The sequence below is a fragment of the Lampetra planeri genome, chromosome 5, assembly GCF_965212315.1.
Source record: "Lampetra planeri chromosome 5, kcLamPlan1.2.h2, whole genome shotgun sequence".
In the NCBI taxonomy this organism is placed as follows: domain Eukaryota; kingdom Metazoa; phylum Chordata; class Hyperoartia; order Petromyzontiformes; family Petromyzontidae; genus Lampetra; species Lampetra planeri.
Window position 1 is genome coordinate 13,958,644 of NC_136111.1, and position 16,735 is coordinate 13,975,378.

Sequence of the window (16,735 nt, forward strand, 5' to 3'; positions counted from 1 at the left end):
GGAAATGTCACCTGGGTAGATTGACACCAATTAGCCACGATCTGCTGCTCGATAAAGGGCTCTCCACACGATTGTGCTTTGGTGCAATCCATCTCAGGAACATGATCTGATCTCATCACTCCATCGACAAGTTGATAACCTCTGAAAACGTTCTGCTTTGCTGCTATTCCATAACCAGTTGTCCTATCATTCATCCCTTACAGCAGTGACCTGTCCAAGGGCATATTCCTCAGGTATTCTTGTACGCTGTCTGATTTGCATTTGTCCTGATCACTGTGCTCTGTATTCAGTGTGCATTTCTCCTTGTTACCTTTCAGCTTTTGACGTTACTGCAAATATGAATGGTAAACTTTTTGCATAAGATGTACACCTACTGAACAAAGAATACAATTGTCTGTTTACATAATTATACATTCTCATGTGTGTACATTTTGCATGAGTATTCGTGTACAGCATAAATACTGCAAACCATAGATTGCCCATGACAGGTGCAGCTGTCATTTAGAGACAATTGACCAGCCCAAATCAATAAGCAATGTGCCAAATGATCACTTTTTGGGTTTGTGACGATTTAAGAAATCCATTGGTCAAATTTTTACCTTTAAATGCCCTCTGTTTAATTTGCACGGTTTCATTGTATCCATTGGCCTAGAGTATAATTTGCATGTAATTTGCACAAAACGTAATTAATGTACACAATTCGGTGCGCTTATCAGCATAAATTTGTATTTATTTTGTTTACATTTTCGATACATGGCGTGTGAACATTTTAATGAGTGATTTGATGCATCATTATATGCCTGTTATCGTCTATGGGTTCTCCACAGATTAAGATGGCAGGACTGTTCATGTGCCACGTGGTTATGTCAGGCAATGTTACCAAGTGGTCACGTGACCGACTTTGACATCCAGCTTCAAAAATAGCACCCGGAACCACCCGATTCAGAATGAATTTCCCCTTACACTTGTCAATTCTGAAACTATTACTTCCACCTATGCTCCATCTTGCACAACTGCTGAAATCCTTATTCATGGATAAATTTCCTCACTTCCAAACGATCCAAAATGCCTCTACCAAACATCACTCACACACGCACCTTGAGACCAGACCGCCCCAATTCCCAGATTGCTTCACTCCCAAACAAGTGTGGACACATGCAAAGACAACCAATTGCAGCATCAATCCTTCCACGCCATTCCCCAAAGGCCCCTCTTGGCAACGGTCGATCTGATGCAGCCAAGATTCCTGTGGCCAACCACTCGTCCTTCACCCATGAGGTACTTGAGCACTGAACCTGGATAGCCAACCAAGCAGAATTAGGCAGATGCTGTAGTTGGTGTTCCCGTTTCATGCAGAAAAAACTCATTTAGTTTCCTGCAGTAGCTTATTAGGTAATCCCATCAGTACCCCAAGATTCTGTGATCCTCATTGATCCGTTTGAGTGCCCACCACTTTGCTCCATTGAGCACGAACTTTGGTCTTTGTGCGAAAATTGCAGAAATCCCAAACACTGGTGAAGAAACCCCATTACCTCTAATCCCAGCCTCATTTATCTTTAAACTTTTTATTTCACATCTGTTTCTATACATAACTCTACCAATGTTATGAAGCCACCCAAAACCTCATCAACACCATCAGAATCAATTCAAATGAAAAATAAATGTATTTTCATTCTTTTTTAGCTTGTGTGCAAAATAACTAATGCATAATCTTATTAACTTAACAGTATACAAAACACACAAGCCGACATGTGCAAAGTTTAACTTTTTCCAGAAGCGGAACACTTCAATCCTCCCAGAACCTTGCATGGAATTCGTGCTTGTAACAATTGACATGTCCAAATGTAGGAATATGGAGTTTAGTGAGAGTCGAGGGGTCCTTGGCAAGGGATGGAGTTTAAAGAAGAATAGGGGCTTTGAGAGGGACAGAGTTTAAGGTTCTGATGGAGGGACAAGAGACCTAGGACAGTGGGCACTGAGTGCCAGGGAAGGTATCGGAGGCAATCTCAAGGACAGGGGTCCACCTGTAGGATGGAAAAGCTCGTGCTAGCGTTTGCGGCGGGGTTTGGGAGGGCGCGTGTAGTCATGCAGGACAGCGCGTCCCGTCTCCTTGGCCGTGCGTTTCACGAGGCCCTTGACACCCAGATGGCTGAGGTTGTAGACACAGACGCCGGCGCTCAGGGCAGCTTGGAGAGCCGACTCGGTGGTCTCACCTGCTTCTGCACCATACCTGGTATGTCAAGTACATTCACATCTTTATCAGAATCTTCATCCGGGAGAAATCCGATGAGCTATGAAGCTCTTTTTTTACATGTTCGGTAACACAATGGGCTGGATTAATTTTGTGAGCAAATGGGCATAATGCATTGTCTTGGTAGATTGGCCCTAATATCTGTAGAGATATCAGGACCAAACATTTAACAAAATATTGGAAAAATGGGAAGATTTTCCAGCAAGTGAATCGGGAGTTTTTTTGTACTGTTACTGAAGCATGATGCACATTTTTAAATGATGAATCCCATGACACATTAACACAGTCGGTGCAAGCACATTAATATAAGACGAGGCACGACACAATATACAATTCACAGAGTCCTACATATGCACCATACGCATCCTAAGTAGGACAACGCACAGAAATCGGCACATTACGCACACTATCTTTACCCGTTTTCCACTGGCACATCCAAGCCAGCATGGGACCCTCACCGCACGGGTGGTTTTCCACTGGCAATGTGATAAGTGCAGGCATAATAATTGGGTAACTAGAATACAATCACTAGATGGGAACTTGCAATCCATACGGCTACCAAGGAAAACTAATCTGGCAGGAACCCACCATTGGTACATTATCAGAAACGTCCTTTAAATCAATTATAAATCTATTTGCACTTGTGTGTGCACAAGGTACATGCATGTACCTTGTGCATGCATGTTTGCATACACCAGTGTCTGCATGCATACTGTGTGAGTGTCCAATGTGCACTCATGTCTGTGGAATGCCTTCAGTTACAAGAGGGAGTGGTGGCGTAGTGAATAGTGCAATGCGCTACGTGTCTGCATGCCTGTGCGCAAACCCTACCTGTGCTGCACTGTCTGCACAGTTGCGTTTGAGACACTGCTGGCAATCGTGTGAGCGGCCGACTCCATCCCCTGCCACACCGTGGCAAAGCCTGTGGGCCAAACACCACCAGTGCAATCATGACCCACAACTTAAACCATGACCACAGCACCTTCAAAATGTAACAAACATTACAACCACAGCCACAACATTAAGAATAATTATTACAAACATAAAATTACATCTACAACTACTATTCAGCCATGGCTGGGCATACGTATGGTTTTAGGTTAGCATTGGGTGGATGGTGTCGTAGGCGGAATGGGAGTGTGAATGAGATTGGTGAGTTTTTGGCTTGTATAAAGTGATAAGAGTGGCAAATAAGTCGTGTGGGTGAGGTTGGGTGAATGTTGTTGGTTAGATCGAGGAAATAGATGGAAGTGTTGAATGGATGGTTGGGGTGGGGCAGTTAGTGTAGGCGGATGTTCTTTGGCTCTTCGGCTTTGTGTATGGAGTCGTGCGTGTTGATGCGTATGCATTGCAAAGTGTGTGTATGCAAGCAAATGTGTGTAGGTAGGCACCTTGCACTCCACTGGCGGCCACCACGAGGGCCCCGTCCAGTGTGGAGCCCTCTCCGGGCTGGGCCCGCGTCAGCGACTCTGGCAAAATGCGCTCCCCACAGGCCCGCACGTGGGGGGCGAGGCCACGGCCCAGACGCCCGGCCGCCCAGGACACGCCGTCCACTGCGAAACACACGGAGAGCAGCATGCACAGCGCACATAAGGACAAACGTGGATTAATAAGCAGAATCCATTCGCAGGAAACATTACATTTCATTGGATCGATTGGGTGGTGCTGCTACATGGAGTCGTGGACATTAGAGACTCAGAAAACAGATGATGCACTAACAGAAATTCAGTAAGTGCAATTATTCTAGACAGCTAAAAGCAAATACTGTGAATGCTGTGATGGGATAAAATGTGTTCAAGTGACTCTTCATATAATTTGTGTTTGAATATATTGCCATTGATAATGGGATATTGCAGACACTCTGCTTCTTAAAAAAGTTGATATTCTTAAACGTACCCATGAATCTGCTGACAGTTAGCGCCCCTCCCGCCACACTGCGTGATACACGCATGGCTTCTTGGACTCGGGGGTCCACGGCGGTAGCCACTGGTGGTCCCCCAGCCTCACCCTCCCGGCCTGCCGCATCGGCTGCCTGCAATCGGGACCGGACCTCGGCACCTCCCCAGGCCACAGCACGTCCTGCCAGGCTCGCCCCACTCTCCAGTCCCCAGCTCACCCAGCCAGCACCTGCCAGGCGACAGTTTGTGAGCGAGTGAGAGAGATGCCAAACACCGGGCGTTGGGGCCAAGCCCTCAAAAGTACTTGTTGAATAAACTTAAAAGTGCGTCCTAAAATGAGAATAGGCGATGCTCATCTCATTAATAACAAAGGCAGCTGGAAAGTTGGACTGAAAAAAAGAATTAGGAAAATAAGTCACAAAAAACTAATTTGCTAAACAATTGGAGATATCTGTTGGAGGCACAACTGGAAACTAACAATATATATAGCTAGATCAGTTGTTGAAGGCAGTCAAGATGATGAAAGTGGGTTGCAGTGCTTTTAGAAAGCTGCACCTAATAATGACAAGTAGCGTACCAATGTGCCCAAAAAATATATTTTTTAATCAGAACACATTATTTACTGTCACATGGATCATGACCACAGACAATGACAATGAAACAAAAGCTGAAAGCACGCAAAGAGAGGTGCATATTTGAAATTAAACAGAGGAAGAAGAATACGCGGATTATAAAAACATGCAGATTAAAGACATTTTTACTGCTTAAACAAGTATGCATTGGGAGAACACGTTAATGGAAGCAATTATGGCCGGTTATCGAGACTAGGAAGTGAAGTGGCAGTCAATGGAGTGAATGCCCCCGTGGACGTCCACTAGAGATGGAGGCCTACCCTGGCTCCTCCCCCCCTCAACCAGTATATATACAAGGTCGGGTCTCTTGGAATTTCTCTTTACTTGATACAGCAATTGTGCTGTGACGGTTCCACCTGAAGACGGAAGCATGTGTTGCCTCCGAAACGTTGTGATTTTTTATTTAACTTTTATTAATTTTATTTTTTACCTACGTGACTTTACCGAAAAAACCTAAGAGTATAGAGATAGAGGGTTGAAATTGGCTCACATGCAGATGGCGACTGCTTGGGGGAGGCCTTTATCCAACATTGGATTGATCATGATGGCTGATGATTATGGGGCAGTGTGAGATGGACAAGTTCTCAGATACTGCTTTTGGACACCAGCATGGCCACTATAAAGCCCTCTGAAAGAAAATAGGGACCCCCCCCCCCCCCCTGACCTCACCGGTGTTAATGCCATTCGCAATTTTCTCGCTCCACTCCGGCACGACTGGAGAAGCTTTGTAGCCCTTTGCAGGGTCCCCTGGATAGCCTGGTGGCCGCGAAGATGGTGGGCGGACAGGCACTGTGTTACTGAGCTGCGTCAGGTCACATGGAGGCTCACGCCAGCGCTGGTGGCAAAAACACATGAGTGTGGTTATGGGTTTGTGCGGACACCTGCGTTCACATGTATAATGCACTCACGATTACTATCCACATGCCTATTGTGGTGTTATATACACATGCTTAATGACATGCAAAAATATGGAGAAACATTTGTACACGCGTCACGGTGCCCATGCCAGGCTAGATACATTTTGATTCCAAGTGGAGTGACAAGAGCTTGAAAGGAAATGGTCATAGGATAGACACAATGGAGCCAAATAAGCTGCTTGGACCAGCACAGGAGCAGACAAGAAAGTGCACTCACACGCACGCACACTCACCTCATCCTTGAACAGGGATAACTGCAGGAGGAGGTCGTGCAGGAGGTCCTTGTAGTGATCCGCGAGATCGGCTGACAAAACCAGCCCCGCGTATACTGTGCCGGGGGGCACCAGGGGCACAGCGGGCAGAGTGGGCAAGGAGGCAGCAGGGGACGGGGCATTTGATTCCATGGGGAAGATGTAGACTCCTCCAGCGCAGCACAGAACTGGAGAGACGCCCGGGACGAGTGGATAAACCCACGTGCATACCTGCAGCACAGCGCACACGAGTACAGCGTGCGTTAACGCGCGGCACATAGGCTTTCGTATGTAGGTGGAACGATTACAGTTTGAAGGTGAAAGGTAAGAGTATGTGTGGATTAGATGTCTCTTTTTAAGGTAAAGAGAATAAGGACAGATCAGATTGTGGGCCTCTTGTCCAGAGATCCCATGAGACCAGTATGTCTATTGTTTAACTCTCCTATTTTAAAGAGCAATGAACAAATACACTCACATTCACCAATAAGGAAACATAACAGGTGACATTTTGGTAACGGGCCTTCTTCATAACACATTAATAAAGAACAATCATTCTATTATTACATCACAGACCATGTTAGAAAGGACTAAAAACTAAAATGTGATATTTTGCCCGTGCATTGCCTTTTTAAATTACCGCATTTGTCGTGGTGGGTAGAGATTAGAGCTTGGAAAGGAAAGGATGGCGGAGTTGTGGGTTTGTGGTCACCGATGGTTATAGAGGCAGGGGCTCAGAACTGGGTGTAGTTTTCACTCAAGAGATTACACTTTTCTAAGCAGTGCAAGGTGGCCAGGAGACAACAGCATAGCAATGCATTCTTGAATCTATCTGTGTGAAGCTTTGCGTGTTATCCTTTCGCACTTATGGGTTTTCTACAGGAACTCTTGTTCCCTCCCACAAAGATTAAAATAGAAATGGTCAAAGGGTTTTTAGACTCAATGAGGTTATCCTCTGTAGAAAAGGGATATCATATATTTTATGAGTTCTTGTCAGCTGGCACAATATTAGATCTGGCACAATTAGGTGAATTAAGTAAATTGCCAAAATCCTGGAAGACAGATTTTTTTTGTGGCCGATTACTCGGGGCGCCTTTGATAAATGGTAGCCGCTCTGACATCATATCTCTTCAAATCAGGAAACCCCTCACAAGTCACGCCCCAGTGTGACCTCCCTGATGATGGTGATGACATCACCAATCCCTGGCCATCATATCTCATCCAGCAACACACAGGAGAACAGGCAAAATGTTTTCTCTCAAGTATAATATTCCTGTTATCCGATTAGTCAAGTAATCAAACCGGTAATCTAGAGATGAATCAATTGCTTAAATAATCAGAAAGTGCAGCTCTACACAGGGCACATAACGGAGGCCTGTGCATACAAATTAACGAGCACTTCCCCGTTGCTGTGTTTTCCTTTCTGGTTGTTATTAGGCCAGGCTTCAGATTCGGGGAAAGAGCGAGGGAGTCGGGGGTTGGGCTCACCTGCAAGTATGCGGCGGGTTGTGCGGGGTCCCGCTCGGACGAGGTCAGGATACGCAGACCACAGCTGGGTTGCAATGGGCCGTGGTGCGGCAGGGAGGACACAGAGCTGTCGCTCGCCACAAAAAAGAGCCGCGCACCGTCGTGCAGCTCCATGAGGACTTCCAGGTCGTCCTCGTCCCCTCCGTCATCCTCAGATATGTCGTCGTCGTCGTCGTCATCAGCAGCTGCATCAACCACATCGCTGGTGCCATTACAGGGGCCATCGACGTCGAACTTCAGCGATGGCTTGCAGCAGTGGGCAGATACCTGGAGAGGTTGGGACATGATCACCATCAACACAGTCAAGAAGAATGTAATGGACCAACATCAGCTGCCATTAAGTATTCACTGCCAAATGAAGGTCTGCCCACATTGTTGCCAACCCTCATGGTCCTACAAAGACACGATCCATTAAATTTTTGCACGCAAGATTGTCTCATCACTCCGTCTCCATGATAGTCATCCTCTGAGGTGTTTTGTCTTTTTGGGCTGCCATTTCATCACCAGTCTCACCCATCGACAATCACCGCTTTTTGCAATGGTACGTACTGAGCAGTGTATTTGTGTTCAGTGGTGCATGCTGAGATGTGTGCGGTATCGTGTAGTGTGATATAATATCGACACATGCATTGATGTGTGTGGTATGTGTAGTGCAGTGTCATGGTGTGATGCTGTATGTGATAAGTAATGCAGTATTTTGTGGTGTGGCATGATACCACACATGCTATGTTGTGTGGTGTGACATCGTATAGTGTGCTGTGGTATGTTGTGTGTCACAGTGGGGTGCACTGTTTTTTGGCATGGTGCTTTATGATTCTGACCCCAGCTCCTTGTCCTTCCAAACTCGAGTGTCCAGGAGGGATGTCAGCTGTGTAGGCAGGTGGCTTATCCATGACCTCCTGTACTCACACAGGGGTGAAGGTTCGAGCTCAGATTTCATAGACTAAGTGTTACCATGCATATGTTAAAGCTGACAAGTGTAATGAGCGACTTCCGCAACACGTTGTGTAGAGGGTACTTCTTCTTTTATTTCTCACACTGGACACAACACAGGCCAACCTTATTCTTCTCACTCTGAGTACAATACTTAGATATTAACGTCTCATCTGGCTACACACAGCCGATCACTCGGCGTGGTCCCACCACCCTCACTCGGCTACGCCGCTGGCTGGCGGAGTGACGAGGATGACGATGGAACCCCCGCAGGAGATCTTCCACGTGGCCGGATGACGGAGAGAGATGATGGCGAGCAGCGACGCAGCCCGGGCCCAAGAATCCACACACGAACCCTGAGCCCCGGGTCCGCTTCCCTTTATATCTCCCCAGGCGTGGTTAGGCCCCGCCTCTGGCCACGCCCTCTCGTGGAACCTTCGAGCAGGTTCACGGAGCATCACGGCCAATCCCACCTGTTACCTTTGCCCCAGATACCTCTCCGGTTGGATGTTACCTTAACCGTGCCCGTGCTTCCCTTTCCCAGCCAGCAGGTGTTATCATGTCATTACACAAGTAAGGGGTTCAGGACTAAAGCATATGGCTTATAAGTTATAATTGTGGCTTTATAACAATTATGGTGCTGGCCACCCACCCCGTCGTGTGCCATGCCGGCCTTCATAGGCGCTGCTCGCCAACACTTTGCCCTTAATCTACTAGGATTGAAGTCAAAATAAAACAGTTTTTTTCTACTTATATTACTTTATATTATGTTTCATGTTATTTACTATACATAATTTTTTCCAGTATTATGTGCAAATGTACAATATTTTTTATTATTTCCTGTTTTGTTGAACCGTAACACATTTCGTAACACTGACCGTGTTGGCATTTAAATACAGTACATTATTGTGTTCCTACTTACAAACCGTTCGACTTATGAACGGAACTCAGAAATGGAACCGTTTCTTAAGCCGAGGACTGTCTGTATTTCTGCCAAAACACACCCGGAGGTGGGGAAGGGGGTGCACACAGGACTCTCGACCAAAGTGGTGGAAAAAACTGAAAAGCAAGAATACTCCAAATGCTGCATCAGCTGATACAAATAAAACGCCAATACAGTTGAACAAATGTTGCAGATAATTTATAAGAGTGAGACGATCCCATAACACAGGCCTACGAAGTAGCAACGGCCTAAGTGGAGTCGACCCTCGCTCGTGAGGGAATTGCCAAGGCCAACGAGGAGCATGTGGTGAGAAATGTGATCTCAGTGGGGTCATCGATGACCTTGAGAGATCACTGTCAGGTGAGGTGTGGTCAGTGGGGGAACCTACGCTGCTCGGTGTCATTCCAGTGGCCCCATCAGCTCCCAATACTGCAAGACGCGCAGCCACCATCTCCTGCATCGCCACAAGCTCCAACTGGTGGCGCTCTTCCCCACACCGAGAAGCTGACTCCAGCAGCTCCTCGTCCACGCGCTTCAGTGCATCGCGATACAGAACGAAGGCTCGTGCGAGATCACCCACCTACAACCACACATGAGATATAACCTACTACAACCACACTTATCACATCACCCATCTACAATCACAATTTACATCACTCACATACAACCACCTACAGCCATCAACATCACCTGCTCACAACAAGAAGGGAGATTACCCACCTACAACCGGAGTTCACATCACCCACCTGCATCTGTACATGAGACATTGCTTACCTTTAACCACATACAAGACAAACCCACAGCTGCTGCCACATCATCTGGCCACAGCCGTAACTACAATACCCTACACTTGCACATTTATGTGCTGGGGTTCAAGCCCTCGTGTTGGTGTCTGTATAATTCTGAAATCAGTTGTTGTTACCAGCGAATAATGAACGAATAAAAAAAAGCATGTTTTCATAAGATATGTATGAATGTTTTGATTTAAAGTATTTGGTAAACACGGAATTAAATTTACTTGTGGTAACCTAATAAGATGTTGAGACATGGATTCTGTATTGGATGAAATATGGGTTCTGTATCAGATGAGAGGCATGGGTCATGTATCACATAATATAATCGTTCTATATATGATGGGTCACTGTGCTTCGTTGTTTACAGACTAAAATGTCACCTTAATCTCTATACTCCGCTGCAGGATTGATGCGAGATGATTACAGGTGTTGTTAATTAACTTCAACCGAGAATAATACTGGTAGGAACCTCCTGGTTACACCAGCCCACAGGGGATTATTGTGTCCGTCTATCGTGCAGGGAGGGGCTGGGTGGGGAGGGGAGGGTGGGGAGGGGCTGGGTGGGGGGTGGGGAGGGGCTGGGTGGGGGGTGGCTGGTCACCCCGTGGTGCCCTTATAAAACTCAACGTTTAACCTACTCACGCCGGCTTGTGCCCGCCCTCACAGTCGGGCATATTTACGGAATACACCATGCCACCGTTGACTCTAGCCATTGACCGAGCAACCCAACGTTTCTACCAGCTCACTCCGCAGGAATGTGTTGAAGTGATTGTTTCACTCTTGATTAACTGGCATGAGTGTCTCTGTGGTTTGTTAACTGGTGTGTGGCCCAAGTGCCTCACCCCTCTGCCTCCACTCACCTCATCAGCACCGAGCGCAGCGGAGATTAACTGGGCGGCAGTCTCTCCATTACCCGCAGCTCCCAACTCCTCCTCTTCCTTGCTTATCTTTGTCTTTTTGGGGGCTGCCATTGTTATGAATGCAGACGCCCTTCACATGATACGTACGTGACAAGAGAAATACACATGTCCACAATTACATACCTCCCCAGATGCCCTGGCTGACAAAGGAGGTGTTCCGGCTCATGAGAGTAAGTGGCAGGCCTATTCTCATCATCTACCGCAATTCACGGCAGAGAATGAGAAAGCTTACTGTAGCTTTAACTCGAAGATTCGGACAGCCATTTAGTGTTGTAAACTTGAGAGGTAGTGACAGATTATGGAGGTGATGGAAACCACATAATTACCCCTATTACCATCCTTAAGGGGGAAAATGGACATCCAACCTCTCCATCTGGGTGTCTCTTCATGTGTCTCCGTGTATTTGTGAATGTCTTCATATCTGTGTGTGTGTCTTTGTGTCTATCTCTTGTGTTACCTGTGTGCAACGTTTGTTTATTCTCTCTCTTCATGTGCATTCTCTCTCTTCATGTGCATTTTCCGGGAGTTTGCATTTTTGTTTTGTTATTCAATTACTCTCAGCTATCCCTTCCATAACTGTAAGTAATTGTCGTATTTTTGAAAAATTGGCAGTTGATCGGAAACTGTTTGGAAAAGCAAAATGAGAAATGCTCTGGAAAATTTCAAATAGTAAGGATAGGGCAGAGGATAATAATAGTATTTGTGAACCCATAAACTCCTACGGAATGTAATACACGCCGTCCCCGAGATACGAACGTCTGACTTACGAACATCCACACTCACGAAAGAGCCGCCATAAGATGTAATTTTTTTATAATAAGATGTTATTTTTTTAACCATCCGACTTGCGAACGTGTGGTCGTATTTATGAACCGTGGAATTATTTTTCTCGGCAAAGCGATGCTCCGCGAGATGTAACGAGTCCCAGCATCCCGTTGGGAGTGTGTGCGTGCATACACATGTGCGTGTGAAAGTGAGTGTGTGTGAAAGTGAGTGTGCGTGTTTGTGAAAGTGAGTGTGCGTGTGTGCGCCCGTGTGCGTGCTCCTGTGTGTGCCATTGTGGGGACTCATTACGCCGCTTCCTCCAAGCAAGCCAGCATCAGGATTCAAAGTGAAAATCAAACTGAATTATGTTTGCCCATGTTATTTTATGTTTTATTTACTATATACAGTGCTTGTTTGTTTCACACTTAATTTCTAATTTAGCAATCTTTGGAAGAACGTAATCAACCAGGCTATGCGTTAACTATGTGCTAACCGACTCTCTGTGTTGCACTGCATTACACTTCTTAATTTTACTAAATTTGCTTACTACCGTGCTTGTTTATGGGTCCATTCTCTCCTCCGACCGCTATGGGCAGTAATTCCACACAACTCCCCCTCTGCCCCCCTCCCCCACTATCTCTATTTAAGGCCTCGACACAGAGACGTCTTTCTGTGTGCCTATGTGTGTGTCTCTCTCTGCTTGTGTGTCTCCGTGTCTATGTTTTGTCTCTCTCTTAAGTTTAGCAATCTTCGTAAGAACGTAATCAACCAGGTGGGGTGTTGACTGTGGTGTTGGCCGACTCTGTGTTGTATTGCATTATATTTCCAAGTTTACTATGTTTGTTTTCTCATTCATTTGTACCTGATGATGGTTGCTTGTGTTGTAATCGAAACGTCGTATTATATTTTTATTTAATTAAATTTTCTTTCTACGTGACTTTACCGAAAGAACCAAAGAGTATATACAATACGTATTGCAGTATTACATGCAAATGTATATTTTTGTTATTATCATGAGTTTAACAATGTGTCCCTTTTTATTGAACCATGACACGTTTTATAACACTGACCATGTGTCCAATTAAATATTGAGTTCCGAGGTATGGTGCCTTCCATAAATGACGTCACGCACCTAGGGGGGGGGGTCAAACATTTGTGACGATCTGTGATGAGGGAGGGGGGGGTTGAGAAAAGTGACGTCACATCAAAATGCGCAACTTTAAATAAATATAGAATTGTTATAACAACACTGATTGTTATAACAACACTCCTACAACATCAGAGTGCAGCGCCACATTAAATACGCACTACAATGACACTAGTTTAAAGCGATTTGAAGCATATTTTATTTTCAAAATTGAAATATGGTTTTGGGGGGGGGCAGAGCTTTGTGACGTCATATTTGAGAAGGGTCTGACTTTTTGTGACGCCGTGTGACGAGGGGGGGGGGTCAAAAATCGTCCAAAATCGCGTGACGTCATTTATGGACAGCCCCTATGAAGAAATCGACTTAGGATGGAACTCAGGAACGTAACCCGCTTGTAAATCGAGGACTGTCCATTTTCGTATACAGTATAATATGAGCCAAGGAAAATAGGAGTTCTTCTGCACCTGCTGTGGCATGGAAACAATAAACTATTCTGGGGGAATCTATTGTAGTACTGGCCCATACCCAAAACTGCTTATTGTATCGTTTTGGCATTAATATTTTCATGCTAACATCACTTAATCACCCCGACAATGCGTTTCCAATTAGAGGCAATATGTACGTGTTTGTACGTGTACGAATGTACGTGTGTTAGTGCGACAGGAGCGTTTACTGGAATCAGATGACACATGGGGTCAGGTTGGAAAGGGGCTGGCTGGATGACGCAAGAGTTGACTCTTTACCCAATTACTTCTGCTCATACCACACGAGGAGGACAGGGATCAGGCCGTCGGGGGTGGCGATAGTGGTGGTTATTACGTGTGGGACAGACACGAAAACACATGGATTTTTTACACAAACACTCATTACACACGAACACACAATGGCGTTATGTACACACGTATGTACTGTACCCAACTCTACAAAGTACAGTACTGTGTTGTTGTGTACTGTACCATAAAAAAGATACGCAGAAACAAATGGGCACATGGACATATTGTATACAAACTACCAGTATATACATTTAAACTGACGCACTCACTCGCGTGTATATGTGTACACATGTACATGCAATACTGACAACGCATTCATTTGTACATGTACACTTGACACATGTGTACACAGTCAATCCGTTCATATACACAGCATACACGTCAACACATACTGTTTACACGTATTCCTGTACAGGGAAATAAGAGTTTTCAGGTCCATACGACGTACAGCCGTTTAAATGCGAGCAACACATGTTTGTGTCTATTTGTTTGTGTTTCTCCCCTTGTCATGGGACTTTGTAGTATGAATGTTGAGATTTATAGGGGCACGGGGTGACCAATAAGCTCTGAATTGGTTTGTAATAAGGTAGGGGCACTGATAAGGGGTTCACAGGTTTGATACAGTACAATGATAAACCTGAATAGACATTTACAATGTTGTGGTAAGTGCTGTTCGTGAGCACCTATTAAGGCCCAAACGAGAGGTGGGTAACACATGTCTAAAACCACGCCCGGCCGCCTTTGTCTCCCCAGTGCTCACTGATGCTTATACATCGATAGGGTGAGGCCATGACCCGGCTCGGATATCATTCTCCACTCGGTTACCACCTTCTGCAGTGCAGTAGAAACCCAAACTCGCAATATTCCTCGGTCAGCACTGGCTCTATTGTCAAAACCGTGCAGTGAACGGACATAAATAATAGTTCAACACAATGCCAGGCGATACAACAGAATACCGGGTGCCAGACCTCGGTATAAATAAATAAATAAATGTAGGTGCCAGATTCAGGGACAAAATAATTCCTGCCAACTCCTCGAACAGAGGGCAAATCCCGCACCATCCGGGACAGGTGGCAACCGTCTTCGCCAGTGATGTTGGCCGTGGCAGGGAATTGAAACCCGAATACACACAAAGACAAATATCCCCCGTATAGCCTTGACACACCGTAGGGGCAAGTGCTGTCAGCGAGCACCTATGAAGGCCGGAACGGTACACGAGAGGGTGGGTAGCCAGGACCACGCCCGAGCGCCTTTGTCTCCCCAGTGGCAATGTTTACACACCGCACCAGGGACTCATTTGAGGCTGAGTCGACCTAGGGGAGGACCAGTTCAGTGGAAATATATATATACACTCATAGCTACGCATATTCATATACTATTACACACTCACACCCATACACAACCACACATCATATACAGAACAAGCACAGTACTGCGTGGTAATGAAACTCTCACACAATCACACGTGCAAACAAGTGGACACACACGTACAGTCGTAGTACTCTACACACGATCATCATTGCTATACCACACGCAGAGTGTGTGTGTATTGACACTTGTACACATTACAAAACAATCGCACGAGTCACAAACACACTGATCACACACACACGCGGAATTGTAAGCACGCACTACACATACACAGAACTGTTCACGTGACTATACACACAATACAAGATTGGACACGCACTTCATATACAATCACGACTGTACACACAGTACTGTACACAAGACTGTACAAACAATATACACGTACAAGATTGTACACACACACACACGAGTGTACACACACTACACATATACACGTGTACACACACTACACATATACACGTGTACACACACTACACACACACATGAGTGTACACACACCACACACTACACACAAGATTGTACACACACTACACACACAGATTTGTAGACGCGCCAACACAAACCCCTGATGGCGCCACATGCCCGTCAACCCCTCATCAGTGCCGACCCTATTACAGACCCTATTACAGACCAATTCAGACCTTTTTAGTCATCCCCGTCCCTTACAAACCTCAACGTTGATCCTACAAAGCCCCATCACAAGCGATACACACAAACAAATGAACAAAAAACAAATGTGTGCCCGTATTGAATCGGCTACACGTCGCACGGACTTGAAAATTCAATGTCCCTGTACACGAACACGGGGTTAGAACAGGCGTCGTGTTGACACGGTGCGGACACCTCGAACATTCACACCGTCACCACCTCGCGGGCGGCGCGAATCGGCAACGCGGCCCTCACCTCGGCGACGATTTTATTTTCTCTGTCGCCTCCACGAACTTCCCCTCGTAAGCAGCGAGCCTCGGTGGCCTTCGACAGAACGCGATTACGGTCGGAAAATGTTTAGAAATTACAACTCGACAAGAAGGCAAAACGAATTGGCGGCCTCCACCACCTGCACCACCAACCCACCGGGCGCTCGTCAACGAAGTTTAAAGGAAAAGCGCGCGATGACGTCATGAGTCAGACCCGCGCGATGACGTCATGCGCGAGACCCGCGTGACGACCCCCACCGCGATCCGTTGATGAAAATGAACGACAAAGCCACCCACACACGTGCGATTTGGGGACGTGCAACCCAATCTATGGGCGATATTGGACACCGCAGAGACCCCAAGAGAGACTCATAGAGATGCATGTGACCCAATGAGATACGTGGATATCATTTAAAGCCACTGTGCAATCCAAAACGATGGACCATAGAGCTAATTTGGAAAAATAGATTTATATCTCATCGGATTCCTCCAGTTTAAATAGTATTCTGAACCACTGTAGCATGTCCTCATTCAATGGATAAATATCAAAGCTACACCAACTCTCTCGTCATGTTTATCAGACCTCGAGGATTGGAATTTAGCTCATTAACATATCGGCATATGAAATAATAAAATTGTCGTGACATCGATCGTGTTCGATATATCGCTCTCCTTTAAGCCGGAACATCTCAAGAGCGT

The 16,735-nt window shown here is 45.9% G+C and overlaps 1 protein-coding gene across 3 annotated transcripts; it reads right to left on the reverse strand.

Annotated features, from left to right (window-relative positions):
• Positions 1 to 709: 709 nt before the first annotated feature.
• LOC144718944 (spartin-like) lies at positions 710 to 16,247 on the reverse strand. 3 transcript variants are annotated; one of them, XM_078594578.1, is made up of 12 exons: positions 16,023 to 16,220; positions 12,899 to 12,960; positions 11,004 to 11,133; positions 9,738 to 9,929; positions 8,295 to 8,372; positions 7,435 to 7,740; positions 5,932 to 6,180; positions 5,451 to 5,616; positions 4,148 to 4,378; positions 3,643 to 3,804; positions 3,083 to 3,173; positions 710 to 2,230 (listed from the first exon to the last, which is right to left on the reverse strand). In XM_078594578.1, the coding sequence occupies exons 3-12, from the start codon at positions 11,112 to 11,114 to the stop codon at positions 2,047 to 2,049; spliced, it is 1,770 nt and encodes a 589-aa protein (XP_078450704.1). In that variant the 5' UTR covers positions 11,115 to 11,133; positions 12,899 to 12,960; positions 16,023 to 16,220; the 3' UTR covers positions 710 to 2,046. The 3 variants fall into 3 exon arrangements, with proteins under 3 accessions (XP_078450704.1, XP_078450703.1, XP_078450705.1); XM_078594577.1 differs by lacking the exon at positions 12,899 to 12,960 and having other exon boundaries at positions 16,023 to 16,247; XM_078594579.1 differs by lacking the exons at positions 11,004 to 11,133; positions 12,899 to 12,960 and having other exon boundaries at positions 16,023 to 16,135.
• Between the last annotated feature and the right edge of the window lie 488 nt (positions 16,248 to 16,735).

Coding starts and splice junctions, on each gene's coding strand:
- LOC144718944 (XM_078594577.1), bottom strand. CDS start 11,114: ATGGCAGCCCCCAAAAAGACAAAGATAAGCAAGGAAGAGGAGGAGTTG. Junction 7,741..8,294: donor TGGAAGGACAAGGAGCTGGG/GTCAGAATCATA, acceptor CAACCTCTCCAG/GTATCTGCCCACTGCTGCAA. Junction 4,379..5,450: donor TGCGAATGGCATTAACACCG/GTGAGGTCAGGG, acceptor GTCGCCTGGCAG/GTGCTGGCTGGGTGAGCTGG.